The sequence below is a fragment of the Protopterus annectens genome, chromosome 2.part1, assembly GCF_019279795.1.
Source record: "Protopterus annectens isolate FY-2018-M chromosome 2.part1, PAN1.0, whole genome shotgun sequence".
NCBI lineage: Eukaryota > Metazoa > Chordata > Ceratodontiformes > Protopteridae > Protopterus > Protopterus annectens.
The window spans coordinates 1,459,593,786-1,459,618,272 of NC_056729.1; the positions used below are offsets into that span (position 1 = coordinate 1,459,593,786).

A 24,487-nucleotide genomic window follows, 5' to 3' on the forward strand; every position below is an offset into this window, starting at 1 on the left:
ATGGAAGAGGAGACAGCAACCGACGCAGGACCCAAGACTTTGGAATTCAGGCCGACTGAGGGCAACCTGCCAGCAGATTACCCAAATGTAATGACTGCAACAGTGAAACACAAAGAACATCTGCATAAGCATACACTCTCTTCGAAGCATGTTTAGACATCTGGGACAGCTCAGAAATTCTAAGATTCAGACAGGAACTTCCTTCTGAAGGTAGTGTGGTTAAATACCATAAGCTGTTAACAGCTTAGAGAATAAACTGAAAGAAGAAATTTCTTTTAAGAAAAGTCTAACACCATACCTTCTTGTCCACAGGGAAGGGCTGGTATTAAGTCTTCTGTTTGTTTTGGAGACTGAAGGTGGAGGATCAGGGTTACTGCAGGCAGTATTTAACACATCCTCCAAGACTGGCATAAAAGAAGGAATGGGAGTACCATGAGATTAAGCCACTTACCGCATATCATAACATCTCCTCAGTTTGGGTGAAACTAGTCTTAGACAAGGAAAACACCTCTGATGGTGATTGAGAGGACAAACTTTCATCTGAGCCAGAGTCTTGTGCTTGACAAAATCAGACAAAGAAAAAGTCATGTCTCTGTTAATGTTAGAACCCTTCAACATGTTTTCTTCAGGAATATATCAACTTAGTTAGTCTTCTGGTATGGACTTCTGCTCTCTGAAATAGAAACCCTGCAATAAACTCTTATGAACAGACAAAATGTCTTCAGATGAGCGATGTCTAACCTTTTGTTTCCTTTTTTTTCTGGAGACATTCCTAGAAAGAGACCAACTGAGAGGTGGCACTTTGTCTTGGGCGAGAGATCTCTTTCCCCAGCCCCTCTAAGAATCTCCCAGAGAAACTCCCAGACCAAAAGATGATGGTTCTCCCATGCCTGGATTTGACATTGAAATGGTCACAGAGGACATGACTAATCCCTGGCCCATGGTGGCAGAAGGGACTACACACCAGAGGAGGCCACAGAAACAGAGTGGTCTGGAAAATGACAAATGGCCACTGCAGAATCTTCCACCAGTGGATGGGCCACTGTCTGAGACCACTGTATGGGCATGGGCTCCTACTCTGTTTACTTTGAAGTATAGTGGGAGAAGAAACAGCAAAACAAGTATAACAGTCCATGCTGTAGCCAAGGAAGAAACCTAACTGCCAGGCAGTGCTGCGGGGAAGAGCTGGTCAGAAGATAAGCTGTCAGACAAGTGTTCGGATGTACCATGCACACACTATCTCACACAGTCTCTCAACATTCAAAAGTAAAAGCACGAGCAGTATGCAAAAACTTTGCCAGAACTCCAAATCCCTTTGACAGAAACTGCACAGCGGGAGAAAACAAGAAATGAAGGTAAGTTGTCAAGAAGTGCACACAAGCACCAAAGAGAAAATACATTTCTAGTCCAAAAATACACTTCTCGATGCTCAAACAGCACACGCTTCAAATGTTTCCAGCAGTAAAATAATGAAGGCAAGTTGTCATAAAATGTAGACAAACACTCAAACACCATTTTAAGAACACAAAAACATTTCCCAATCTTTAAATTCTTACACGTTGGTTAAAATGTCTCAAACAGTACATCTTTCCTCACAAAATAACCCAAATATTCATTGATGAATCCCATTGTAAAAACCCAGCAATTTCTGACAAGAAACTTCGGATATTAACAAAACTACTGGTATTCTTCAGAGAATAAAAATTATGTCAAAATTATTTAAAACTGCAGTATTTTCAGAGTGGAAGGGTTCTCCTATGGGGATCAGCCAGAAATGAAGCCTGTAGCCAGTGACTGCTCCTGTGAAGACACACAGCCACAGCTGCCTTCCCCTTGACGTGGTAAGAATGTACTGAAGTTGTCTACACTCTGACTTCCCTCTAAGGGTCTAGTCAATCAGCAATCACAATGTAAGCATCAGATGCAGCCAGAGCTTTTTGAAGACCAGCTGGTTACTGTATCCTGGCAGGACACAACTCAAATAAGCAAAAGCAACTGCAGCAGTGAGAATGAGGAACATCTCTATGTTTGTCAAATTGTCCAGAATTAAGGCAAAGGTTACTGCTTCACTGGCAACAATTACTTGGAGCAAGTAGTAAAGCAAAGGTCTCCATCTCTGTGTTAGGACCAGTGACATTACCAATGTCTTTATCTGTAGCAATTTTCTTGGGGGATATTTAACAATCTCTCATCTCAGCTTGTTATCACTAGGGCTGTGTTCCAATTAAAAATAGCTACTGAGTAAAGGATTATGTGGTCAGAAAAAAATAATGGCAAAACTACACTTCGTGGGGGAGCAGGTAAGGTGGTTAGACTGCCATTAAATTAAAGCCTAAGCTAGGAGAATCCTATCTTGAAATATCACTTACCTAGTTAGTAAAATAATTAAAGAATAAATATATGCAGAAATAGAATTATTAACAATTTCTAAACTACATTAAAAAATAAATGAAGCCTTTCAACTACATTTTGTGTACACTTTCTACAATACTGAGCAATGTGTGAAATTAAAGTAAAGGGTCCTACTCTTAAATTACTTTCAAGATGCTAATGCAAATATAAACATAATGTAATGACTATCCAACTACATTTTTTTTCTGCAGACGGCCACATACACATGTAATACACACAATATACACAGCCTTATATATGCCTGCACCAAAAACTGAAAAATACAGCATAACAACCTAAAGATCAACAAAATTCCTAAAATGTTCAAATTCATACCTCTGTAATGATCTGACAGTTTCCATATTATGGGCAAAAACATCTAATCCAGATAATACCACTTTCTCCACAGCTGTTAGGTCACCTCGAAAATCTGGAGTCAAGCATTCTACAATGAGGTTGGGATTCCTGAAAAACAAAGAGAAAAAGAAGTTCTGTACTCACCATAACGTTCCATCAAAGTAGTTATACTTCATTTTTCTTCAACCTGTGGGTATTCGGATCCATATCGGATCCGAGCCGGCAACTTTACAAGCATCTGCTCTGAGCTCCAAGCTCCTCCCCCTTACCCATAATACACCACACCTACACTGCCTTCCCTCAGATCGAGTTTGCTACATGCAAACCAAACTAACCAGCAACTCAAACTAGAAAGAAACCATAACATGATCATAACATGAGAAGGTTTGGGGGAAGGAAGGTGGGACGGTTGAAGAAAAATGAAGTACAACTACTCAGATGGAACGTTATGGTGAGTACATAACTTCTTTATCTGAATTAGTTAACTTCATTTTATCTTCAACCTGTGGGAAAGAGTCCCCAGCTACTCACGCCCCTGGGAGGCCCTCATAGGATATTCCGGAGCACAGCAGAGCCAAAAGATGCTCTCCCTCTAGAGATTAAATCCAACTTATAATGAGAAATAAAGGTATGCAACTTAGCCCAAGTTGACGTCACACAAATGTCATCCAATGACACCCTAGACCAGAAAGCAGCAGACGTCGCCATTGATCTGGTAGAGTGAGCTTTAATCAGACCAGGTGGAGACCATCCTTTGTCTTTGTAAATCTGCAAAATACAGAGAGTAATCCGTCTAGCTAAAGAAACTTTGGAGATGGTCTTACCCAAAAAGGGCTTAGAAAAGGACAAACAACTGGTCAGACTTATGGATGGGCTTTGTTCTGTGCCAAATAAAAATGAAGTTCATAGGTTGGTACTAGGCTATCAGCCCTAGAGGCTATACAAGCCTAGCCATAACAATTCCCTGGCTATTTCTTCCCACACTATTTACTTCCCTGGACCCCTGTCTAGTAGGGCGACTGACGTGATCCCCGGGGTGAATTTCCTTTCTCCCATCCAATCGTCAAGGTTCCTTTTGAAGAGAGCCAAAGAGGCACTCTGCTTGACATGTATGGGTAAATCTATTCCAGAGTCTGGGGAGTCTCTGGGCCAGAAACCTATCCCTCCAGCATGTTTTGTTTATTGTGATGACAAAGTTTAGATCCCTGGAGCGTGTGGCTTTGAGGGATAGGGATTTCTTTAAGTGTAGCATGTCCAACAGCTCTGGGGTTGACATGGCCTTGTATGTTAAGCAGAGATTGCTTCTGAGTAGACTATATACGACAGAGTATAGCTGGAGTTTTTTAAGGGGGGTCAGCATAGGGCATCTGCTTTAGGCCTGTGATTCTTTTAGTGAGGTATTTCTGCGGCCTTTCCAGTTGTAACAGATGTCTTGAGAGGTACATACCAAACAGGGCATTGTATTCTATAATGGGTCTAATGAGGGATGAGTACAGTGGGAAAATGGCCTCCTTTTTTCTGGATGAAAAGCCCTTAGTGATGAGGTGTGCCACATAGAAAGATTTTCTGACTGTTGTGGAGATGTGGTTATCGAAAGTGAGACCACTGTCCACCTGTGTCCCTAAGTCTCTTATCACACTTTCGGTGTTTAGTGTACTGCCACCTATATGGTAATTCACGGGTACATGTTTTTTCCCAAAGGGGATAACTATACATTTCTTGGCATTCAGCTCAAGCCCATGGCTCTGGCACCAAGCATCTGTTTCTGTAAGGCCCTTTTGTAGAGTATCCACATCATTTGGGGATTCAATAATGGCTCCCAGTTTGCAATCATCTGCAAACTTTGTTAGCTAGAGTCCCTTAGTGTTGGCCTGTACTTCAGAGAAGTAGATGCCAAACAAGAGTGGTCCCAGGACTGAACCCTGAGGTACTCCACTTGTCAGTTGTCTGGAGCTGGATTTGGAGTCGGCTACTTTTACAGTGTGGGTTCTATCAGTAAGCAGGTTAGCAACCCATTGGGTGACGTAGGAATTAATGCTCAGCTTAGTAGGTTTATTTATGATTCCAGAGTGGGGGATGGTGTCAAAGGCCTTGGCAAGGTCTAGATTGGCTGTGTGAACCACCTTACCCTTGTCCATGGCTCTGGAGACTGATTCGAAGAAGTCAATCAGGTTCAGGAGACAAGATCGGCCCTTCACGAACCCAAACTGGGTGGGGTCCAGTGTTTGAAGGTTGCCAATGTCTTTGTTTATAAGTTCCATGTTAATACGCTCCATGGCCTTGCAGATAAGGCTCATCAGACTGATGGGACATAGTTTCCGGGATCCAAGGTGGATCCCCCCTTGTGGAGTGGGATAACTGTAGCTCTGCGCCACTCAGTGGGCACGAAACCTGAGGTGAGGCTATGATTAAACATGACACTTGGGTGAGGTGCCAGTTCATATTGTAGTTCATGTAGTACATAGCCCGGGATGTCATCTGGTCCCATGGATGCTGTATTCTTAGCTTTGAAGAGTGCGTTTCTTACCTGTGTGGCTGTTATTACTGGAATTTGGCAATCTTCCTGTATTGAGATGGGCCATTTAGGAGGTGAGAGGGGGGTGAAGTTGGCACTGAATCGATCTGCCAGGATATTAGCAATATCCTTGGGATCAGTATGTTTAATGCCATTCTGTTTTAGCTCAGAGCAGATCTGAGCATTGCCATTTAGATTCTTGACATAGTTATAGAATGCCTTGGGATTGTCTTTGGAATCTTTGGCAATTTTATTTTCGTAACCAGCTTTGGAGGATTTTATGAGGGATCTCAGTTTCTTACTGAGGCTGGTAAGGGAGTTTTTTGCATCCTGGAATTTTCCTCTTTTCTGCAACAGTTTCTTCCTTTTGTTGTAAAGTTTGTTTATGGCAGGGGACCACCAGATTGGCTTCCTTTTTTTGGATGAGAGCATCTTGGTTCTATTTGGGATGGCACGATTCATGCATGAGTGGATGTGCACGTACAGTGCCTTAGTGCAGGATTCGGCAGTTGACCTTTCAGTACGTTGTCTATAAACATCTAGTAAATGCAGTGCATATTCACCTTTGTTTTGAAAATCTGGGAAGAAAACAGGCAGATTAATTGTTTGATTAATGTTTGATTCAGATGCCACTTTTGGTAAGAAAGAAGGGTTCTTGCGGAGAGAAGCCCTATCCTTATGGAAGATCAAATAAGGGGGCACAGCAGACAAGGCCTGAAGCTCAGAAACCCTCCTAAACAAAGTGATAGCCACTAGGAAGGCTGTCTTCCAGGATAGAAACTTTAAATCCACTGAAGCTGCAGGTTCAAAGGGGGGAGCAACCAAGGCCTGAAGAATCAAAGTAAGGTCCCAAGGAGGAACAGGATTCTTAACTGGAGGGTGTAAAAGAAAAGTGCCTTTAAGAAAAGCCTTACACAATCTGGAAGAGGCCAGGGTATTCATGTTCTCGCCAACATGAAAATTTGAAATAGCTGTCAGTTGCACTTTCACAGTGGAAGAACTGGCCCCTTGTTGAAAAATGCTGGTTAGAAAATCCAGGACTGCAGATACAGGGGCCGTAAAAGGATCCAGCTTTCTCTGTGATGCCCATATAGAAAACCATTTCCATTTACTGCAGTAAATCGTCCTGTTGGAAGACTTGTGAGCTGCCACCAGAATAGTTTTTACTGAAGACGCAAGACCGGGAGTCCTAGCAATTAAGGGAACAGGAGCAACCAAGCTGTCAGCTTGAGGCTGTACAGGTTGGGCGGACAGATGCCCGAAGGATGAGAAATGAGATCCGACCAGGGATCTAGAATCCAAGGAGGAGCTATAACATGAGACCAGAGACATGAGAAGGGGAACCAAACCTGACAAGACCAGAATGGGGCAATCACCTTACACCCCAGTCGACAAGCCTTCTGAAGAAACTTCGGAATGAGTGGTAATGGGGGATAAGCATACAGAAGCCCGGGAGGCCAAGCATGGACTAGTGAATCTCTGAGTGGTTCCCCTGGTGAGGGGATCAGAGTGAAGTACTCGCTGTACTTCGCACTGGAAGGAGATGCGAAGAGATCACAGCAAGGCTGACCCCACGCAAGAAAGATCTCCTCTGGTACTGACTGCTTCAGAGACCACTCGTATGGCATCAGAATAGCCCGACTCAATTTGTACACTAAAATGTTGGAGCGTCCCGGGATGTGCGTTGCAATCAGAAACCGACTGGTAGAGATCGCCCACTCCCAAACTCTTATGGCCTCACGACACAGACGGTAAGATTTGGTTCCTCCCTGTTTGCTGATGTACCAGACAACAGACATGTATTGCAATAGTTCCCAGAGGAAGAAAAGTATGGAAGGCCTGCAACCCTAAAAGCACTGCTCTCATCTCCAGTATACTGATGTGCAATCTGGTCTCGATCTGGGACCATGTACCTTGGACCGTCCTTCCCAGATAATGCCCCCTAGTTGGGCGGCATCCGTGGTCACTGTGGCTTGGGCTGTGGATGGAACAAAGGAGCATCCCGCTACAATCTCCGGAGACTGGACCCACCAGAGAAGTGACGCCCTGCAGGTTTTGCTGCTATGAATTGGGTATTCCTTGGGGAGATCCAGCCAAGTCCATTGTACGGCTACAGTCCAGTAGAATATGCTCACAGGGGAGGAGAGAAAAGTACAGTTTTGTACCTACCATAAATGTAGATGTCCGAGAGGAATGCATCTGCAGTCCTTACAAATGGGTTGTCCTCTCGTCAGGCAGCCCTTCGGTCGGCCGGATTCCAAAGTCTGGGTCTGGCTTCGGCTGGTGTCGCACTTCACCCGACGTCATTGCGGCAGTTATTCGGGTATAAAGGCATCAGCCGACGCCATTTTCCTCAGTGTTTCTTGCCCCAGATGCCAGGTGCCCTCTTGGTAGGCTAAATTTGGATAAATGCCAAAGTTTCCAAATAGTAGAGAGCAAACACACAAAATAAACATGTATGCACATATATACAAACAAATACACCATAATAGATCCCCCCCCAAGCTAGCTGAAGATTGGTAAGTACCCTAGGAGTACCTCAGAGGGGAAGGAGGGTGGGTAATCCTGACTGCAGATGCATTCCTCTCGGACATCTACATTTATGGTAGGTACAAAACTGTACTATGTCCTTCAAGGATGCATCTGCAGTCCTTACAAATGGGTAGAATACCATAGCTAAACTAGGGGAGGAGAAAATGAGAATAGATTATGGTGTAGTCAGGATCCCTTCCAAAACAGCAGTGGCAAAGCCAGCACGGGATCTAGAGTATAGAGGTAAGTTATAATGTTTGGCAAATGTATGCACGGAGGTCCAAGTAGCAGCCTCTATAATGTCCTTGGTAGCCACTCCTCGTAAGAAAGCTGTGGTAGTGGCTGTGGCCCTTGTGGAGTGAGGCCTGATGTTCTCTGGAGTTTTCTTTCCATGGTAGGAGTAACAAAGTCTAATGCAATTTCCTATCCATTTGGAGATTGTCTGTTTAGAAATTGGTTTTCCTTCTTTTCCTGTTGCATAAGCTACCAGAAGCTGGTCAGTTTTTCTATTGTTTTTTGTCCTGTCCAGGTAGTAGCGTAATTGCCTGTGTACATCCAAGGTATGTAAGAGCTTTTCCCCCCTGTTCTGTGGATTGGGGAAGAATGTAGGAAGGTGGATAGCCTGATTTAAAGAGACTCTGGATACCACCTTAGGCATAAATGTAGGATTTGTTCTCATGGACACTCTATCGATGGAAGATCAGGAAGGGTTGTACTGCCATTAATGCTTGTAGTTCAGAGACCCTTCTTGCTGAAGTTATTGCCAGCAGGAAGGCAGTCTTCCAAGATAAGTATTGCAAATCTGCTGTAGCTGCTGGCTCGAAAGGAGGTAGAGTCAGTTTTTCTAGCACAAAGTTCAAGTCCCATGCTGGCAATGGAGGTTTCCTGTGAGGTTTTACATTTTTAATTCCCCTCAGAAACTGTCTGAGCAGAGGATGCGAGAAGACAGGAGGATCCAAGCTGTATTGTGCTGAAATAGCTGATGCATGTATCTTGATGGAGGAATAGGACAGGCCTGTGTGGTAGAGCTCAGCCAAGTACTCCAGGATGTTGGCTATGTTCACCAGTGTCACATCTTGCCCTTTTGCAGCACTCCAGATGAGATATCTTTTCCATTTTGCTGCATAATTCTTTCTTGTTGAAGGTCTACGAGCCTCCAGGATTATGTCCTTAACCCTTTGGGATAAATTTGGGTTAATTTCTGTCATGTAATGTTCCAGGCAGTTAGCTGCAGAGTTTTTAGGCTTGGATGCAGAATGTTGTAGTTGTTCTGTGTCAGCAGTAATGGGATCAGGGTAGTTTCCATATTTGTTCCCGGGACATGCTCCTCAGCAGTGGGTACCAATGTTGTCTTGGCCAGTCTGGGGCTATCAGAATGATCCTCGGACGTTCATCTTTGATCTTGAGAAGCACCTTGTGCATCAAAGGAAGTGGTGGGAATGCGTATGCTGTCAGGCTTTTCCAACTGAAGGATAGGGAGTCCACCTTCCAAGCAAGTGGGTGGTAAGTCCTTGTGCAGAATTTCTTCAACTGGTGATTGTATGGGGATGCAAACAAGTCTATTTGTGGTAATCCCCATTTTCTTGTGATGGCTTTGAAGATGTCCGGATGCAGCATCCATTCGTGGGTATCTGTTGTAGTTCTGCTTAATATGTCTGCTAGAATGTTTTCCTTCCCTGGTACATAAATTGCCTGTAACTGAAGATTGTAACTCAGAGCCACATCCCATAGGTCTAGTGCCAGCCGGCATAGGGGGTATGAGTGTGTGCCTCCCTGTTTGTTGATGTACCACATAACTGTGGTGTTGTCTGTCCTTATCAACAGCTGGCCTTCATGGAGAAGAGGTCTGAATGCCTGGATTGCCAATTTTACTGCCATCATTTCTTTTAGATTTATGTGCAGATGCAGTTGGTCTTGAGTCCATAGGCCTTGAATGCACTTGTCCATCATGTGTGCCCCCAACCGAGGTCTGAGGCATCTGTCGTGATAGTTTGTCTTGGATGACTTTTGCTGAAGGGCAGTCCTGTGTTTGATTGACAGGCCTGAGCCCACCATAAGAACTCTTGCTTCAGGCATGGGATCATTGGAATTTTGGTTTCCAGGCTGTGCTTGTGCTGAGACCACAAATTCTTTAGGTACCACTGTAGCTTTCTCATATGAAGCCTGGCATGAGGGACCAGAATTATGCAGGATGCCATGAAGCCTAGAGCTTGTAGCACTTTTCTTGCAGTTAGATGGCTCTGCTTTGTTAATGCCAAGAAATAGAGAGGAAGTTGTTCTTTCTTTTCTGCAGTTAGAAATGCCATTTGTTTTGATGTGTCCAGTTCTGCACCCAGAAAGGTTATTATTTGGGATGGAATCAGCCTTGACTTTTTGTATTGACTGTGTATCCCAGGGCTTGTAGCAGGTAGATGACTCTTTGTAAGTCTTCTGTTAATTTGTTTTGTTGTCCGCTTGTATCAGGCAGTCGTCCAGGTAGGGATAGATTTGAATTCCCTGAAGTCTGCAATGAGCGATTACTGATGCCAGGCATTTCGTGAACACTCTGGGCGCAGTAGATAAGCCAAAGGGCAATGCTGAGAATTGATAATGCTCTGATCCTGCAAGAAATCTGAGGTATCTTCTGCAAATTGGTCTTATGGGGACGTGCAGGTATGCCTCCTTGAGATCTAGAGTTACCAGCCAAGACTCCTTGCCCAGCATGGGAAGAAGCTGCTGTAGAGTCAGCATTTTGAATTTTGGAACAATGAGGAATGTGTTTAGAGCGGACAGATCTAGAATAGGTCTCCATTTGTTTTTTCTTGGTACCAGGAAGAGCCTGGAGTAAAATCCCTTCCCTTGCTCCATAGATGGTACCTTTTCCACAGCTCTCATTCTTAATAATTGAGATATTTGTTTTAGAGCTTCTGCCCTTTGAGTAGGTGGTAGGTTTGGCATTCCTCTCTTTCCTGGTAGAGTATGGAAATGGAACCTGTAACCTTGGTCTATAGTTTGCAAAATCCATTTTTCTCTTGTAATGCAGTGCCAGTTTCTTGAAAATAAGGTTAGCTTTCCGCCTAAGGGTGCTTCTAGTTGTTCCCTGGCAGGCGGTGCCACCGCCAAGTCACTGTGATTGAGCTGTTGTAGTGGTGGTGGCTGTATCCGTGCCTCGTTGGTTGTTACCCTGCCACTGGCGACCCCTGTAGGCACCTCTGGATTGGTTTCTGCCTCTAGAGCGCCTATTCCTGCCTCTTTGTGCCTTAGAGGACTCCGGAAAGGACCAATTCTTGGAGGGCCAATTCCTGCTAAACCTTGGAGGTTGAACTTGTAAGAAATTTTTTACTGTTTGCACAGATTTTGCTTTCTCTTCCATCTTTTCAGAACCTGCTGTGCGGGGCACCAAATAAATTGACCTTGTCCATAGGTGCATCCAAAAGCTTAGATTTGACATGGTCTGGTAATGCCTGTTCTTTCAACCATGCATGCCTCCTGATAACTGTGCCAGTCATGGCTGATCTAAAGGAAGCCTCCAGTGCATCATAGCCACATTTTAAAGAATGGTTACTAACCTGCTGTATGTTATGTAACATTTCTTGAACATACTTTTATCTAAAGATTCTTCAGAGGACAGCTTTTTAGTCAACTGGTCAAGCATAAACTCTTGATATTGAATCATATGAAATTGGCAGTTCAAAGCTCTAGCTGACAAAGTAGCAGAGGTGTAAACTTTTTTACCCCATCTCTCTAAGGACCTGGATTCCCTTTCAGAGCGGAGGGGGTTTTTAGAAGAAGTAGCTGCTACAGCTTTAGGGCCCTGGGAGATAGTCTCTGGATCTGCAAAAGGGGCCTTATATAAGTGGTGATGAGTGCCCGGGACCCTGTAGTACCTATCTGGTTTAGCAGGAGCCGGAGGTAAAGTATCAGGAGTAGTGCAAGCATCATTAAATGCATCATCAACAACAGATAGAACTGGAGGAATAGCTAAAGGCCTATGCTGTGGTAAGTGTAGAAAGGTCCTAAGCCTTTTTCTTGAGTCTGAGAAATCTTGGCCCTGCCACTGAAACTGTTCCCTCATAGCATGCAAGGTTTCCCCAAAGGAAAATTCCTCAGGAGGAGAGGCTGAAGGGATGGACTCCTCAGCATCGGAGTCTTCGTAAGGAGAATAAGAAGCCTCAGGAGGATCTGAATGTTCTGAATCATCAGAAGAATCATCTGTGGCTACTGGCTCAGGGAGCTCTGCTCTAGGCCTCTTTTCTGGAGGAGGGAGAGAGGCCCTGTCTGGATGAGGCTGGGATCCACGGATTAAAGTGATGAGATCCTGTGCCAAAGAAAGCATATGGGAGCTGGTGCTGGGCCTGTGAGAGGGGGCTTGGCAGGCACAGGTTTGGAAGTTTTGGCTGCTTTAGCCCTGGCAAAGGCCTTAATAGACATAGCTGGAGGAGGCCTAGCAGCTCCACGTGCAGGAGTAGAAATATCTAGTGGAATGGTGTCTGATAAATCCTGTGAAATCGCAACAGAAGGCTGGATTTCAGAAGCCGTTCTACCAGAATAGAAGAGGCCTCGGTAGAAGGCAAGTTAGCGGCTGAAGAAAGCACCGCTTCCTCGGTTTCGCCGAAACCGAGACACTGTGGATTGCTTAACCGCGGTTTCAGCCGAAACCGCGGACCGCGAGTGTCGGTCCTTTTCTTTGCGTTTTTTTAGTTATTTGCGTAGTCGGAGGATCCGACAGCATAATGTAGGCAAAATCGGAGCCGAAAATCTGTTCAGCAAAGTCCGAGCGACGTCTAAGCGTCCGCCATTTAAAAGAAGCACAGGCTAGACAAGCTGCTACGTCGTGGTCTGGGCCTAAACAATGTATGCAATAGGAGTGGAAATCTTTATGAGGTATTTGTTTCCCACAAGATAAACAGTTATTAACTTTCTCTGACATCGGCTGAGGCAAGAAAGAGTCCCCAACAGGGTACTTAGCTTTATAGAAGTCTTCGAAGTAGTATTCGGTAGTAGTAATCTCTGGATCTGACCGACCGGCACTTGCGAACAGTTTCTGCTTCGGGCGCCACGCGGCAAGAAAGACTGGGGAAAATGGCGTTGGCTGATGCCTTTATACCCGAATAACTGCCGCAATGACGTCGGGTGAAGTGCGACACCAGCCGAAGCCAGACCCAGACTTTGGAATCCGGCTGACCGAAGGGCTGCCTGACGACAGGACAACCCATTTGTAAGGACTGCAGATGCATCCTTGAAGGACATCTGCAGCAGCCATAGAGCCCAAGTCTCTGAGAACATCCGCCGCCGTCAGCAACCTGGAGCCAAGAATCAGTGATACATGAGCCCTTAGACTCTGGACCATGTCTGGAATTAGGAAGACTTTCAACTGAAGGGTGCCCAGCCGTGCCCCGATAAAGTCCAAGATCTGTACAGGATTCAAGAGTGACTTGGGAACGTTGACCGTAATCCCTAAAAAGGCGGCGAGATGTAGGAAGAAATCCCTGCCATGGCAAAGAAGACGCTTGGTGGAAGTAGTGAGGAGCCAATCATCTAGGTAAGGGAATACCTAAATCCCCTGAAGCCGCAGGTGAGCTGCTACAACTGCCATTCGGCACTTGTGAACTGCTTCTGCTTCGGGCACCGTGCAGCAAGAAAAACTAAATAAAATGGCGTCGGCTGCATCTTTTATACCCCTGACAACCTGACGTCAGGGAAGAGGCAACAGCAACCGATGCAGGACCCAAGACTTTGGAATTCAGGCCGACTGAGGGCAACCTGCCAGCAGGATAACCCAAATGTAATGACTGCAACAGTGAAACAGGAAGAACATTTGCCATTGCCTTGGTGAACACCCTGGAGGCTGTGGTGAGACCGAAGGGTAGGGCTCGAAACTGGAAATAACTGGCTCCCAGCTGGAAGGAAAGGAATCTCCCGGAGCTTCTGTGTATCTTGATATGGTAGTAAGCGTCCTGGAGATCTATCGAGCACATCCAAGATAAAGTAAAATGGACTGCAGGGTGACCATCCAGAATTTCTGTTTGGCGACAGCCAGGTTTAAGGTTGACAGGTCCAAAATGGGTCTGAGGTCCCCCATCTATTTTGGCACTAAAAAGAAAGTACAGTTTTGTACCTACCATAAATGTAGATGTCCGATAGGAATGCATCTGCAGTCCTTACAAATGGGTTGTCCTGTCGTCAGGCAGCCCTTCGGTCGGCCGGATTCCAAAGTCTGGGTCTGGCCTCGGCTGGTGTCACACTTCACCCGACGTCATAGCTGCAGTTATTCGGGTATAAAGGCATCAGCCGACGCCATTTTCCTCAGTTTTTCTTGCCCCAGATGCCAGGTGCCCTCTTGGAAGGCTAAATTTGGATAAATGCCAATGATTCCAAATAGTAGAGAGCAAACACAAAAAATAAGCATGTATGTACATATATACAACAAATACACCATAATAGATTCCCCCAGCTAGCTAAAAGATGGGCAAATACCCTAGGAGCACCACAGAGGGGAAGGCGGGTGGGTAATCCTGACTGCAGATGCATTCCTATCGGACATCTACATTTATGGCAGGTACAAAACTGTACTATGTCCTTCAAGGATGCATCTGCAGTCCTTACAAATGGGTAGAATACCATAGCCAAACTGGGGGAGGTGGACAAATAAAGTTATGGTGTAGTTAGGATCCCTTGCAAAACAGCAGTGGCAAAGCCTGCTCGGGATCTAGAGTATAAAGGTAAATTATAATGCTTGGCAAATGTACGCACGGAGCTCCAAGTAGCAGCTTCTAAAATGTCCTTGGTAGCCACTCCTCGTAAGAAGGCTGTGGTAGTGGCTGTTGCCCTTGTAGAGTGAGGCCTGATGTTCTCTGGAGTTTTCTTTCCATGGTAGGAGTAACAAAATCTAATGCAATTTCCTATCCACTTGGAGATTGTCTGTTTTGAAATTGCTTTTCCTTCCCTTCCTGTTGCATATGCTACCAGTAGCTGGTCAGTTTTTCTATTGCCCTTGGTCCTGTCCAGGTAATAGCGTAATTGTCTATGCACATCCAAGGTATGTAATAGTCTTTCTCCCCTGTTCTGTGGGTTAGGGAAGAATGTAGGTAGGTGGATAGCCTGATTTAAGGAAACTCTGGAAACCACCTTAGGCATAAAGGAAGGATTTGTTCTCATGGACACTCTATCTTGATGGAAGATCAGGAAGGGTTGTACTGCCATTAATGCCTGAAGTTCAGATACCCTTCTTGCTGAAGTGATTGCCAGCAGGAAAGCAGTCTTCCATGATAAGTATTGCAATTCTGATGTTGCTGCTGGTTCGAAAGGAGGAAGTGTCAATTTTTCTAGCACAAAGTTCAAGTCCCATGCTGGTAATGGTGGCTTCCTAGGAGGCTTTACATTTTTAATTCCTCTCAGAAACTGTCTTAGCAGAGGATGTGAGAAAACAGGAGGATCCAAGTCGTACTCTGCTGAAATAGCTGATGCATGAATCTTGATGGAGGAGTAGGACAGGCCTGTGTGGAAGAGCTCTGCCAAGTATTCCAGAATGTTGGCTATGTTTACCAGTGACACATCTTCTCCTTTTTCAGTACTCCAAATGAGAAATCTTTTCCATTTTGCTGAGTAATTTTTTCTTGTTGAGGGTCTGCGAGCCTCAAGGATAATGTCTTTAACCCTTTGGGATAAATTTGGGTTAATTGGTCTTATGCAATGTTCCAGGCAGTCAGCTGCAGAGTTTTCAGGTTGGGATGCAGATTGTTGTAATTGTTCTGTGTTAACAGCAAGGGAACCAGGGGAAGTGGCCACATTTGTTCCAGAGACATGCTCCTCAGTAATGGGTACCAATGTTGCCTTGGCCAGTCTGGAGCTATCAGAATGATCCTTGGACGGTCCTCTTTGATCTTCAATAGCACTTTGTGCATCAAAGGAAGTGGTGGAAATGCATATGCTGCCAGGTTTTTCCAACTGAAGGATAGGGAGTCCACCTTCCACGCAAGAGGGTGGTACGTCCTTGTGCAGAATTTCTTTAGTTGGTGATTGTGTGGGGATGCAAATAAGTCTATTTCTGGGAGTCCCCATTTTTTTGTAATGGTTTTGAAGATGTCCGGGTGCAGCATCCATTCGTGGGCATCCGTGGTTGTCCTGCTTAAAATGTCTGCTAGGATGTTTTCTTTTCCTGGTACAAAAATTGCTTTCAACTGTATGTTGTAGCTCAGGGCCACATTCCAGAGATCCAGTGCCATCCGGCAAAGAGGGTATGAGTGTGTGCCTCCCTGTTTGTTGATGTACCACATAACTGTGGTGTTGTCTGTCCTTACCATCAGTAGGCCTTACTGAAGGAATGATCTGAATGCCTGAATTGCCAGTTTTACTGCCAGCATTTCTTTTAGGTTTATGTGTAGGTGCAGTTGGTTTTGAGACCATAAGCCTTGTATGCACTTGTCCAGCATGTGTGCCCCCCAACCGAGGTCTGAGGCGTCTGTCGTGATGGTTTGGCTTGGTTGAGCACTGTGAAAGGGCAATCCTGTGTTTGATTGACAAGCCTGAGCCCACCAAAGGAATTCTTGCTTCAGGCATGGAATAATGGGAATCTGGGTTTCCAAGCTGTGCTTGTGTTGAGACCATAAATTCCTTAGGTACCACTGTAGTTTTCTCATATGCAGCCTGGCATGAGGAACCATTATTATGCAGGATGCCATGAATCCCAAGGCTTGCAGAACTTTTCTTGCTGTGAGATGGTTCTGTTTTGTTAAGGCCAGGAAGTAGAGAGGTAGCTGCTCCTGTTTTTCTACTGTTAGGAATGCCATTTTCCTTGTTGTGTCCAACTCTGCACCCAAAAAGGTTATTCTCTGGGATGGTATCAGTCTTGACTTTTTAAATTGACTGTGTATCCCAGGGCTTGTAGCAGATAAATGACCCTTTGTAAATCTTCTGCTAGCTTGCTTTCGTTGTCCGCTTGTATCAGGCAGTCGTCCAGGTATGGGTAGATTTGGATTCCCTGAAGCCTGCAATGAGCAATTACTGATGCCAGGCATTTCGTGAACACTCTGGGCAGTAGATAAGCCAAAGGGCAATGCTGAGAATTGATAATGCTCTGATCCTGCAAGAAATCTGAGGTATCTTCTGCAGTTTGGTCATATGGGGACGTGCAGGTATGCCTCCTTGAGATCTAGAGTCACCAGCCAAGACTCCTTGCCCAGCATGGGAAGAAGCTGCTGTAAGGTCAGCATTTTGAATTTTGGAACAATAAGGAATGTGTTTAAAGCGGACAAGTCGAGAATAGGTCTCCATGTGCCTTCTTTTCTTGGTACCAGGAAGAGTCTGGAGTAAAATCCCTTCCCTTGCTCCATAGATGGTACCTTTTCTACAGCTCTCATCCTTAATAACTGAGATATTTGTTTTAGTGCTTCTGCCTTTTGATCTGGAGGTAGGTTTGGCATTCCTCTCTTCCCTGGTAGAGTATGGAAGTGAAACCTGTAACCTTGGTCTATTATCTGTAAAATCCACTTGTCTCTTGTGATGTAATGCCAGTTTGTCGTAAATAAGGCTAGCTTCCCGCCTAAGGGTGCTTGTAGTTGTTCCCTGGTAGGCGGTGCCAGAGCCAAGTCACTGCGATTGACCAGTAGTTGTGGTGGTGGCTGTGTCTGTGGCTGTGCCTCGCTGGTTGTTGCCCTGCCACTGACGTCCTCTGTAAGCACCCCTGGATTGGCCTCTGCCTCTTGAACGCCTATTCCTGCCTCTCTGAGTTCTGGAGGAGTCTGGAAAGGACCAATTCTTGGAGGGCCAATTCCTGCTAAACCTCGGTGGTTGGACCTGCAAGAAATCTTTTACTGTTTGGACAGATTTTGCCTTCTCTTCCATCTTCTTCAGTACTTGTTGTGCAGGAGAGCCAAACAAATTAATCTTATCCATAGGAGCATCTAATAGTTTTGATTTGACATGGTCTGGTAAGGCCTGTTCTTTTAGCCATGCATGCCTTCTGATGACTGTGCCAGTCATGGCTGATCTAAAGGAAGCCTCCAGTGCATCATAGCCGCATTTTAGGGAATGGTTACTGACTTGTTGAATGTTATGTACCATTTCCTGCACATATTTTTTGTCTACTGTTTCATCTGAGGACACTTTTTTGGTTAACTGATCTAGTAAAAATTCTTGATACTGCATCATGTGAAATTGACAGTTCAAGGCCCTAGCTGAAAGAGTAGCAGAAGTGTAAACTTTTTTACCCCATCTCTCTAAGGATCTAGATTCCCTTTCAGAGGGGAGGGGGTTTTTGGCAGAGGTGGCTGCTACAGCCTTAGGTCCTTGGGAGATAGTCTCTGGATCTTCAAGGGGAGCCTTATACAAGTGATAATGTGTGTCCGGGACCCTGTAGTATCTATCGGGCTTAACAGGGGCCGGGGGCAGAGAATCAGGAGCAGTACAAGCATCATTAAATGCATCATCTACAACAGAAAGAACTGGAGGTATGGCTAAAGGTCTATGTTGTGGTAAATGCAGAAAAGTTCTAAGCCTTTTTCTGGAATCTGAAAAATCCTGGCCCTGCCACTGAAATTGTTCCCTCATAGCATGCAGGGTTTCCCCAAAGGAAAATTCCTCAGGCGGAGAGGCAGAAGGAATGGACTCTTCACCATCAGAGTCTTCATAAGGGGAGTATGGGGCCTCTGGAGGGTCTGTATCAATTGAATCATCAGAGGAATCATCTGAAGACAGTGGCTCAGGGGGCTCTGCTCTAGGCCTCTTTTCTGGAGGCGGATGAGAGGCTCTGTCTGGTTGAGGTTGGGATCCTCGGATTAAAGAAATGAGATCCTGTGAAAAAACTAAGCATTTGTGAACTAGAGCTAGGCCTGTGAGAGGGGGGCTTTGCAGGCACAGATTTAGTAGTTTTAGCTGCTTTAGCCCTGGCAAAGGCCTTAATGGACATGGCTGCAGGTGGCCTAGCAGCTCCACGTGCAGGGGTTGAAATATCCAAGGGAATAGTGTCTGATAATTCCTGAGAAACTGTAACAGTAAGTGGGATATCAGAAGCCGATTCCACGAGGTTAGCAGAGGCCTCGGCTGGAGGAAGCTTTTCGGCTGAAGGTGGAACCGCTTGCTCGGTTTCAGCCGAAACCGAGACACTCGCGGAAACCGCGGACCGGGAGTGTCGGTCCTTTTCCTTGCATTTTTTAGAAATTTGTGAAGTCGGAGGATCCGACGGCATAATATAAGCAAATTCTGAGCCGAAAAACTCCTCAGCAAACTCCGACCGGCGTCTAAGCGTCCGCCTGTTAAAAGAAGCACAGGCTAGACAAGCTGCGACGTCGTGGTCTGGGCCTAGACAAGGTAAGCAGTAAGAGTGGAAATCTTTATGAGGTATTTGTTTCCCACAAGTTAAACAGTTATTCACTTTTTCTGACATCGGCTGAGGCAAGAAAGAGTCCTCAACGGGGTACTTAGCTTTTTAGAAGTCTTCGAAGTAGTTTTCGGTAGTAGTAATCTCTGGTTCTGACCGACTGGCACTTGCGAACAGCTTCTGCTTCGGGCGCCACGCGGCAAGAAAGACTGAGGAAAATGGCGTCGGCTGATGCCTTTATACCCGAATAACTGCAGCTATGACGTCGGGTGAAGTGCGACACCATCCTTGAAGGACATCCTGGAGTAAACACCTAACCTGGACTGATGAGCAGACCAGTTCAATGGCTCGTTTTTAAAGCAGCTTGGAAAAGTACAGTTTTGTACCTACCATAAATGTAGATGTTCGAGGATTCCCTTGCTGCAGTCCTGACTATTGGGTATAGTCCGCGTCCCAGTCGGCCCGAATACCAGAGTATAAGGCTGACGTCGGTCATGGCGCCTTAGACTGACGTCAGTACGTCAGGGTACTAATGCGCATGACCGACGTCATTTCCTCAGTCTTTTCTTGCCCCAGATGTCAGAAGACCCAAAAAGACAAGTCCCAAAAACAACCTGCACCAAAAAACATGTACAATATATACAACAATATATACAAAAATTTAAGCATGTAAACTCACCTACACAACCACCCAAACACAGAGGGAAGGAGGGAGGGTAAATTGGACTGCAGCAAGGGAATCCTCGAACATCTACATTTATGGTAGGTACAAAACTGTACTATGTTCTTCGTCTTCCCTTGCTGCAGTCCTGACTATTGGGTAGAATCCCAAAGCAGAGGTAAGGGAGGCTGGCAAATTATAAAGTAGCAGGAGCTGACAACATGCCTTGTAAAACAGCTGTGGCAAAACCAGCCCTAGTCTTAGAGTATATAGGCAGGTGATAATGCCTAGAGAAAGTATGCACTGAACTCCAAGTAGCTGCTTCCAGAATATCCTTAGTTGCCACCCCTTAGAAATGCTGTTGAAGTGGCAGTAGCCCTAGTGGAATGAGGCCTAATCCCAGCTGGAACCTCTTTGCCATGATGGGAATAACAAAATGCAATGCAAAAGCCAATCCACCTAGAAATAGTTTGTTTTGACACAGGCTTGCCCTGTGAACTCAAAGCAAAAGAAACAAGTAACTGCTGAGACTGCCTAAAAGTCTTAGTCCTGCTCAAATAATAACGCAATTGCCTGTGTACATCTAAAGTGTGCAAAATCTTTTCCCCTTTATTTTGAGGATCTGCAAAAAGTAGGCAAATGAATAGTTTGGTTTAAAGCCACACTAGAAACCACCTTAGGCATAAAGGAAGGATTAGTACGTAATGATACCCTGTCCTTATGGAAAATCAAAAAGGGCTCTACTGCCATAAGGGCCTGCAACTCAGACACCCTTCTTGCAGAAGTAATAGCCAACAGAAAAGCAGTCTTCCATGATAAATATTTCAATTCAGCAGTAGCTGCAGGCTCAAAAGGTTGTAGAGTAAGTTTTTCCAACACAAAATTGAGATCCCAAGCAGGAGTAGGAGCTCTACGTGGGGTCTTATATTCTTTGCCCCTCTAAGAAACTGCTTGAATAAAGGATGTGAAAACAAAGGTGGGTCACAATCATAGTGAGCTGAAATTGCTGCAGCATGAATCTTTATGGAAGAGAAGGACAAACCTTTGTCCAATAATTCAGTAAGATATTGAAGAGCCACACTCAAATTAGGCTCTGAAATCTCCAAATTCTTTGCTGTACTCCAAAATAAAAATCTCTTCCATTTTTCTGCGTACACTCTCCTAGTACTAGGCCTTCTAGCTTCCATAATCACATTTAAAACTTGTTGAGGAAGCTGAGACCTGCTGTGCTTCAACACAGAATATGCCAGGCTGTGAGATGAAGAGATTGAAGCTTGACATTGAGCAGATGACCGTCCTTCTGAGATAACAGATGAGGAATCAGAGGTAAAGGCCATGGAGGCTTCTTTACAAGACTCCGTGAAGTGGGTACCAGTGTTGCCGAGGCCAATCTGGAGCTATCAAAATCATCCTTGGCCTGTCTTGTCTGACTTTTAATAATACCTTTGGAAGAAGAGGCAGAGGTGGAAAGGCATAGACATGAAGGTTTTTCCAACTGAAAGACAGAGCATCCACTTTCCAAGCTGTGTGATGAAACCCCTTTGTGCAATACTTTGGCAGCTGGTGGTTTAGTGGAGAAGCGAACAGATCTATGTCTGGAGTTCCCCATGACACTGTCAATTTCTGAAATACATGAAGATCCAGTTTCCACTCGTGGGGATCCATGATTTGTCTGCTTAATACATCTGCTAGGGAGTTCTGTGCTCCTGGCAGAAACCTTGCCTGAAGAGTTAGTTGCAGGCTTAACGCAGTCTCCCATAAAATCATTGCTTGCCTGCATAGAGGATAAGAATGTGTTCCCCCTTGCTTGTTGATGTACCACATGACAGTTGTGTTGTCTGTTAGAATCAACACCTGCCCTGGAAGAAGTAACTCCTTGAAAGCCATCAATGCAAACTGGACTGCTAACATCTCCTTCATGTTGATATGTAGATGCTGTAGTCTGGCAGGCCACTTGTCTTGTATCCACTTTCCATTTAGATGAGCTCCCAAGCAGTGTCCGAGGCATCTGTCGTTAAAATCTGACTCGCCTCTGGCCGGGTCACAGAGAGTCCCTTGTTTAGGTGACATTCCTGAGCCCACCACAAGAATTCCTTTTGAAGGCAAGGTATTATTTGAATGACAGTGTCCAAATCTTGGCAGTGCTGTGTCCATACATTTTTGAGATACCATTGCAGCTTCCTCATATGCAGTTTGGCATTGGGAAGCACCAGAATACAAGATGCCATGAACCCTAATGCTTGAAGGACTGTCCTTGCAGTCAGCACGGACTGATGAGATAGTTGATGGAAGTAAAGTGACAGACTCTTTTGTTTGTCCGGGGTTAAAAGGCCATCTGGGCTGCTGTATTCAGTCTCACACCCAGAAAGCACATGTCTTGAGAGGGTACTAGACTGGACTTTATTTCGTTCACAGAATACCCTAGGCATCTTAGCACTGCTATGACATATTCCAGATGCTGTAGAAGGTCTTCCTTTTCTTGAGCCAGAATCAGGCAGTCGTCCAAGTAAGGATAGATTTGAATGCCTTGAAGCCTGAAGTAAGCTATCACTGGAGCCAGAACCTTTGTGAATACTCTGGGCAGTAGATAAGCCAAAGGGCAATGCAGAGAACTGATAATGAAAATCTCCAGTTCGAAACCGCAGATACTTTCTGCAACTTAGCCTTATAGGCACATGAAGGTAAGCTTCCTTGAGATCCAAAGTTACCATCCAGTGATCCTTGCCCAGCAGAGGTAACAGTTGCTGTAACGTCAACATCTTGAACTTGGGAATGTCCAGATAAGTGTTGAGGATAGATAAATCCAAAATTGGTCTCCACGTGTTCCCCTTCTTTGGTACTAGGAACAGGCGAGAATAAAATCCAAGCCCCTTTCTGATACAGGGACTGGCTGAATGGCCCCTATCTGGAGTAACTGAGAAACTTGCTTGTGAGCCTCTTTTCTTTGTGGAGGAGGAACATCTGGCATGCCTTTGAAAGGGGCATTGTGTGGAAATAAAATCTGTAACCGTGATGAATGATATCCAGCACCCATCTGTCTTGAGTGATTAAATCCCAATTTTCTTTGAAAAGAGACAATCTTCCTCCCAAAGGAGCTGCCAGGACGAGAATCCACTGGCAGCTGAAAAGGCAGGTCATTGGTTCTGCTTACGAAAGGACTGACCCCTGCCCTCACCAGAAGTCTGAGCAGGTGAACTGTCTGATCTAGGCCTAATCGAACCTTGAGCCCTGCCCCTACCACGTCTAGACCTACCCCTAGACTGGGAACCATAAGCAGGGTATGTCCACCCCTTAGCAGGCCAATTTCTACTAAACTTCGGAGGCTGCACCTGCAAAAAATCTTTAACAGTCTGCATAGACTTAGCTTTGTCCTCCATTTTCTTTAAAACTGCTTCCACAGGCGGTCCAAACAACACATCAGACTGTAAAGGAGCATCCAAAATCCTAGTCTTAACATGCTCAGCTAAATTCTGATCCTTCAACCAGGCATGTCTGCGAAGAACAGAACTAGTAGCAGCCACCCTCGAGGAGGCCTGAACAGCATCAAAACCACACTGCAAAGAATGCTTACCCACTTGTTCAGACACATGAATCAAATCCAGCAATTCTTTACACTCAATACCTTCCGCCAAAGCATCCACCTTAGATTTCAATTGTGAAAGGAGATAATTCTGATATTTCAACATATGAAACTGACAATTCAACGCCCTCATGGCTAGAGTGGAAGAAGTATATACTTTCTTACCCCACCTATCCAAAGCCCTTGCCTCTTTATCAGAGGGTACAGGATTTTTAACCACAGAAGCTTTAACACCTTTAGGCCCCTGAGAAACAGTTTCTGGGTCCGCCCTAGGACTCTTAAACAAATACTTATGAGCTTGGGCACCCTATAATACCTATCAGGCTTAACAGGAGCAGGAGGCAAGGAGTCAGGGTTCAGGGAAGCCTCTGCAAAAACATCCTCCACCACATTCAACACAGGAGGAATAGCTAAGGGCCTATGCTGGGGTAAAAACAAGAATTCCCTAAGCCTTTTCCTGGAATCAGAGTAATCCTGGCCTTCCCATTTAAAGTGCTCCCTCATGGAGTGAAGAGTCTCTGAAAATGAAAAATCCTCAGGAGGAGAAGCTGTAGGAGTGGAATCATCCACATCAGAATCAGAATAAGTAGGAAACTCTTGCAAGTCTTCCACAGAAGACTCTGAAGCCTGTGAACACTGTTCAAAACTATCAAACTCCTGTTCCACCCTAGGCCTCTTATCAGGCGGGGCATAGAACCTCTAATCAGAGTAATCAAATCTTCTGCCATTTTAAGCATATGTTTCTTAGGCACAGAGCCCGAAATGCTAGGAGAAGCCCCCACAGAAGCTGAACTTGGCCTACCTCTAAAAGAAGCTTTGGCAACAGAAGGAGAGGCCCTAACTACCTTGGGAAGAGAGGGAAGAACAGTTACCTGAGAAGCCCCTCAGCCTGGCCTACCTCCTGAGAGGGCACATCCTGTAACAGTAAAGTATCTGCCTGAGACTCCATAGAGACTCCTGGCAAAACCTCTGGCTCCTGAGCCTTCTAAAGAACCGACGTCCGGGACTGCGGTTCCTCACCCCTAGGCTTCACTGTTTTGTCCTTGCGCTTCTTGGATGAAGCGGCGCCGGAGCATCCGACGGCATATTATAATTGCAACGCTTCCCAAACACTAACCTAGCACAATCAAGCCTCCTCTTAATAGTGCGCTTGTT

At 45.2% G+C, this 24,487-nt stretch overlaps 1 protein-coding gene across 1 annotated transcript in view; it reads right to left on the minus strand.

Annotated features, from left to right (window-relative positions):
* The window catches only part of LIAS (lipoic acid synthetase), a 917,328-nt gene that overhangs the window by 388,174 nt on the left and 504,667 nt on the right, over positions 1 to 24,487 (minus strand). The window contains exon 6 of the mRNA XM_044062935.1: positions 2,728 to 2,856. Within this exon, the coding sequence (XP_043918870.1) occupies positions 2,728 to 2,856 (129 nt within the window). The remainder of the gene's footprint in view (positions 1 to 2,727; positions 2,857 to 24,487) is intronic.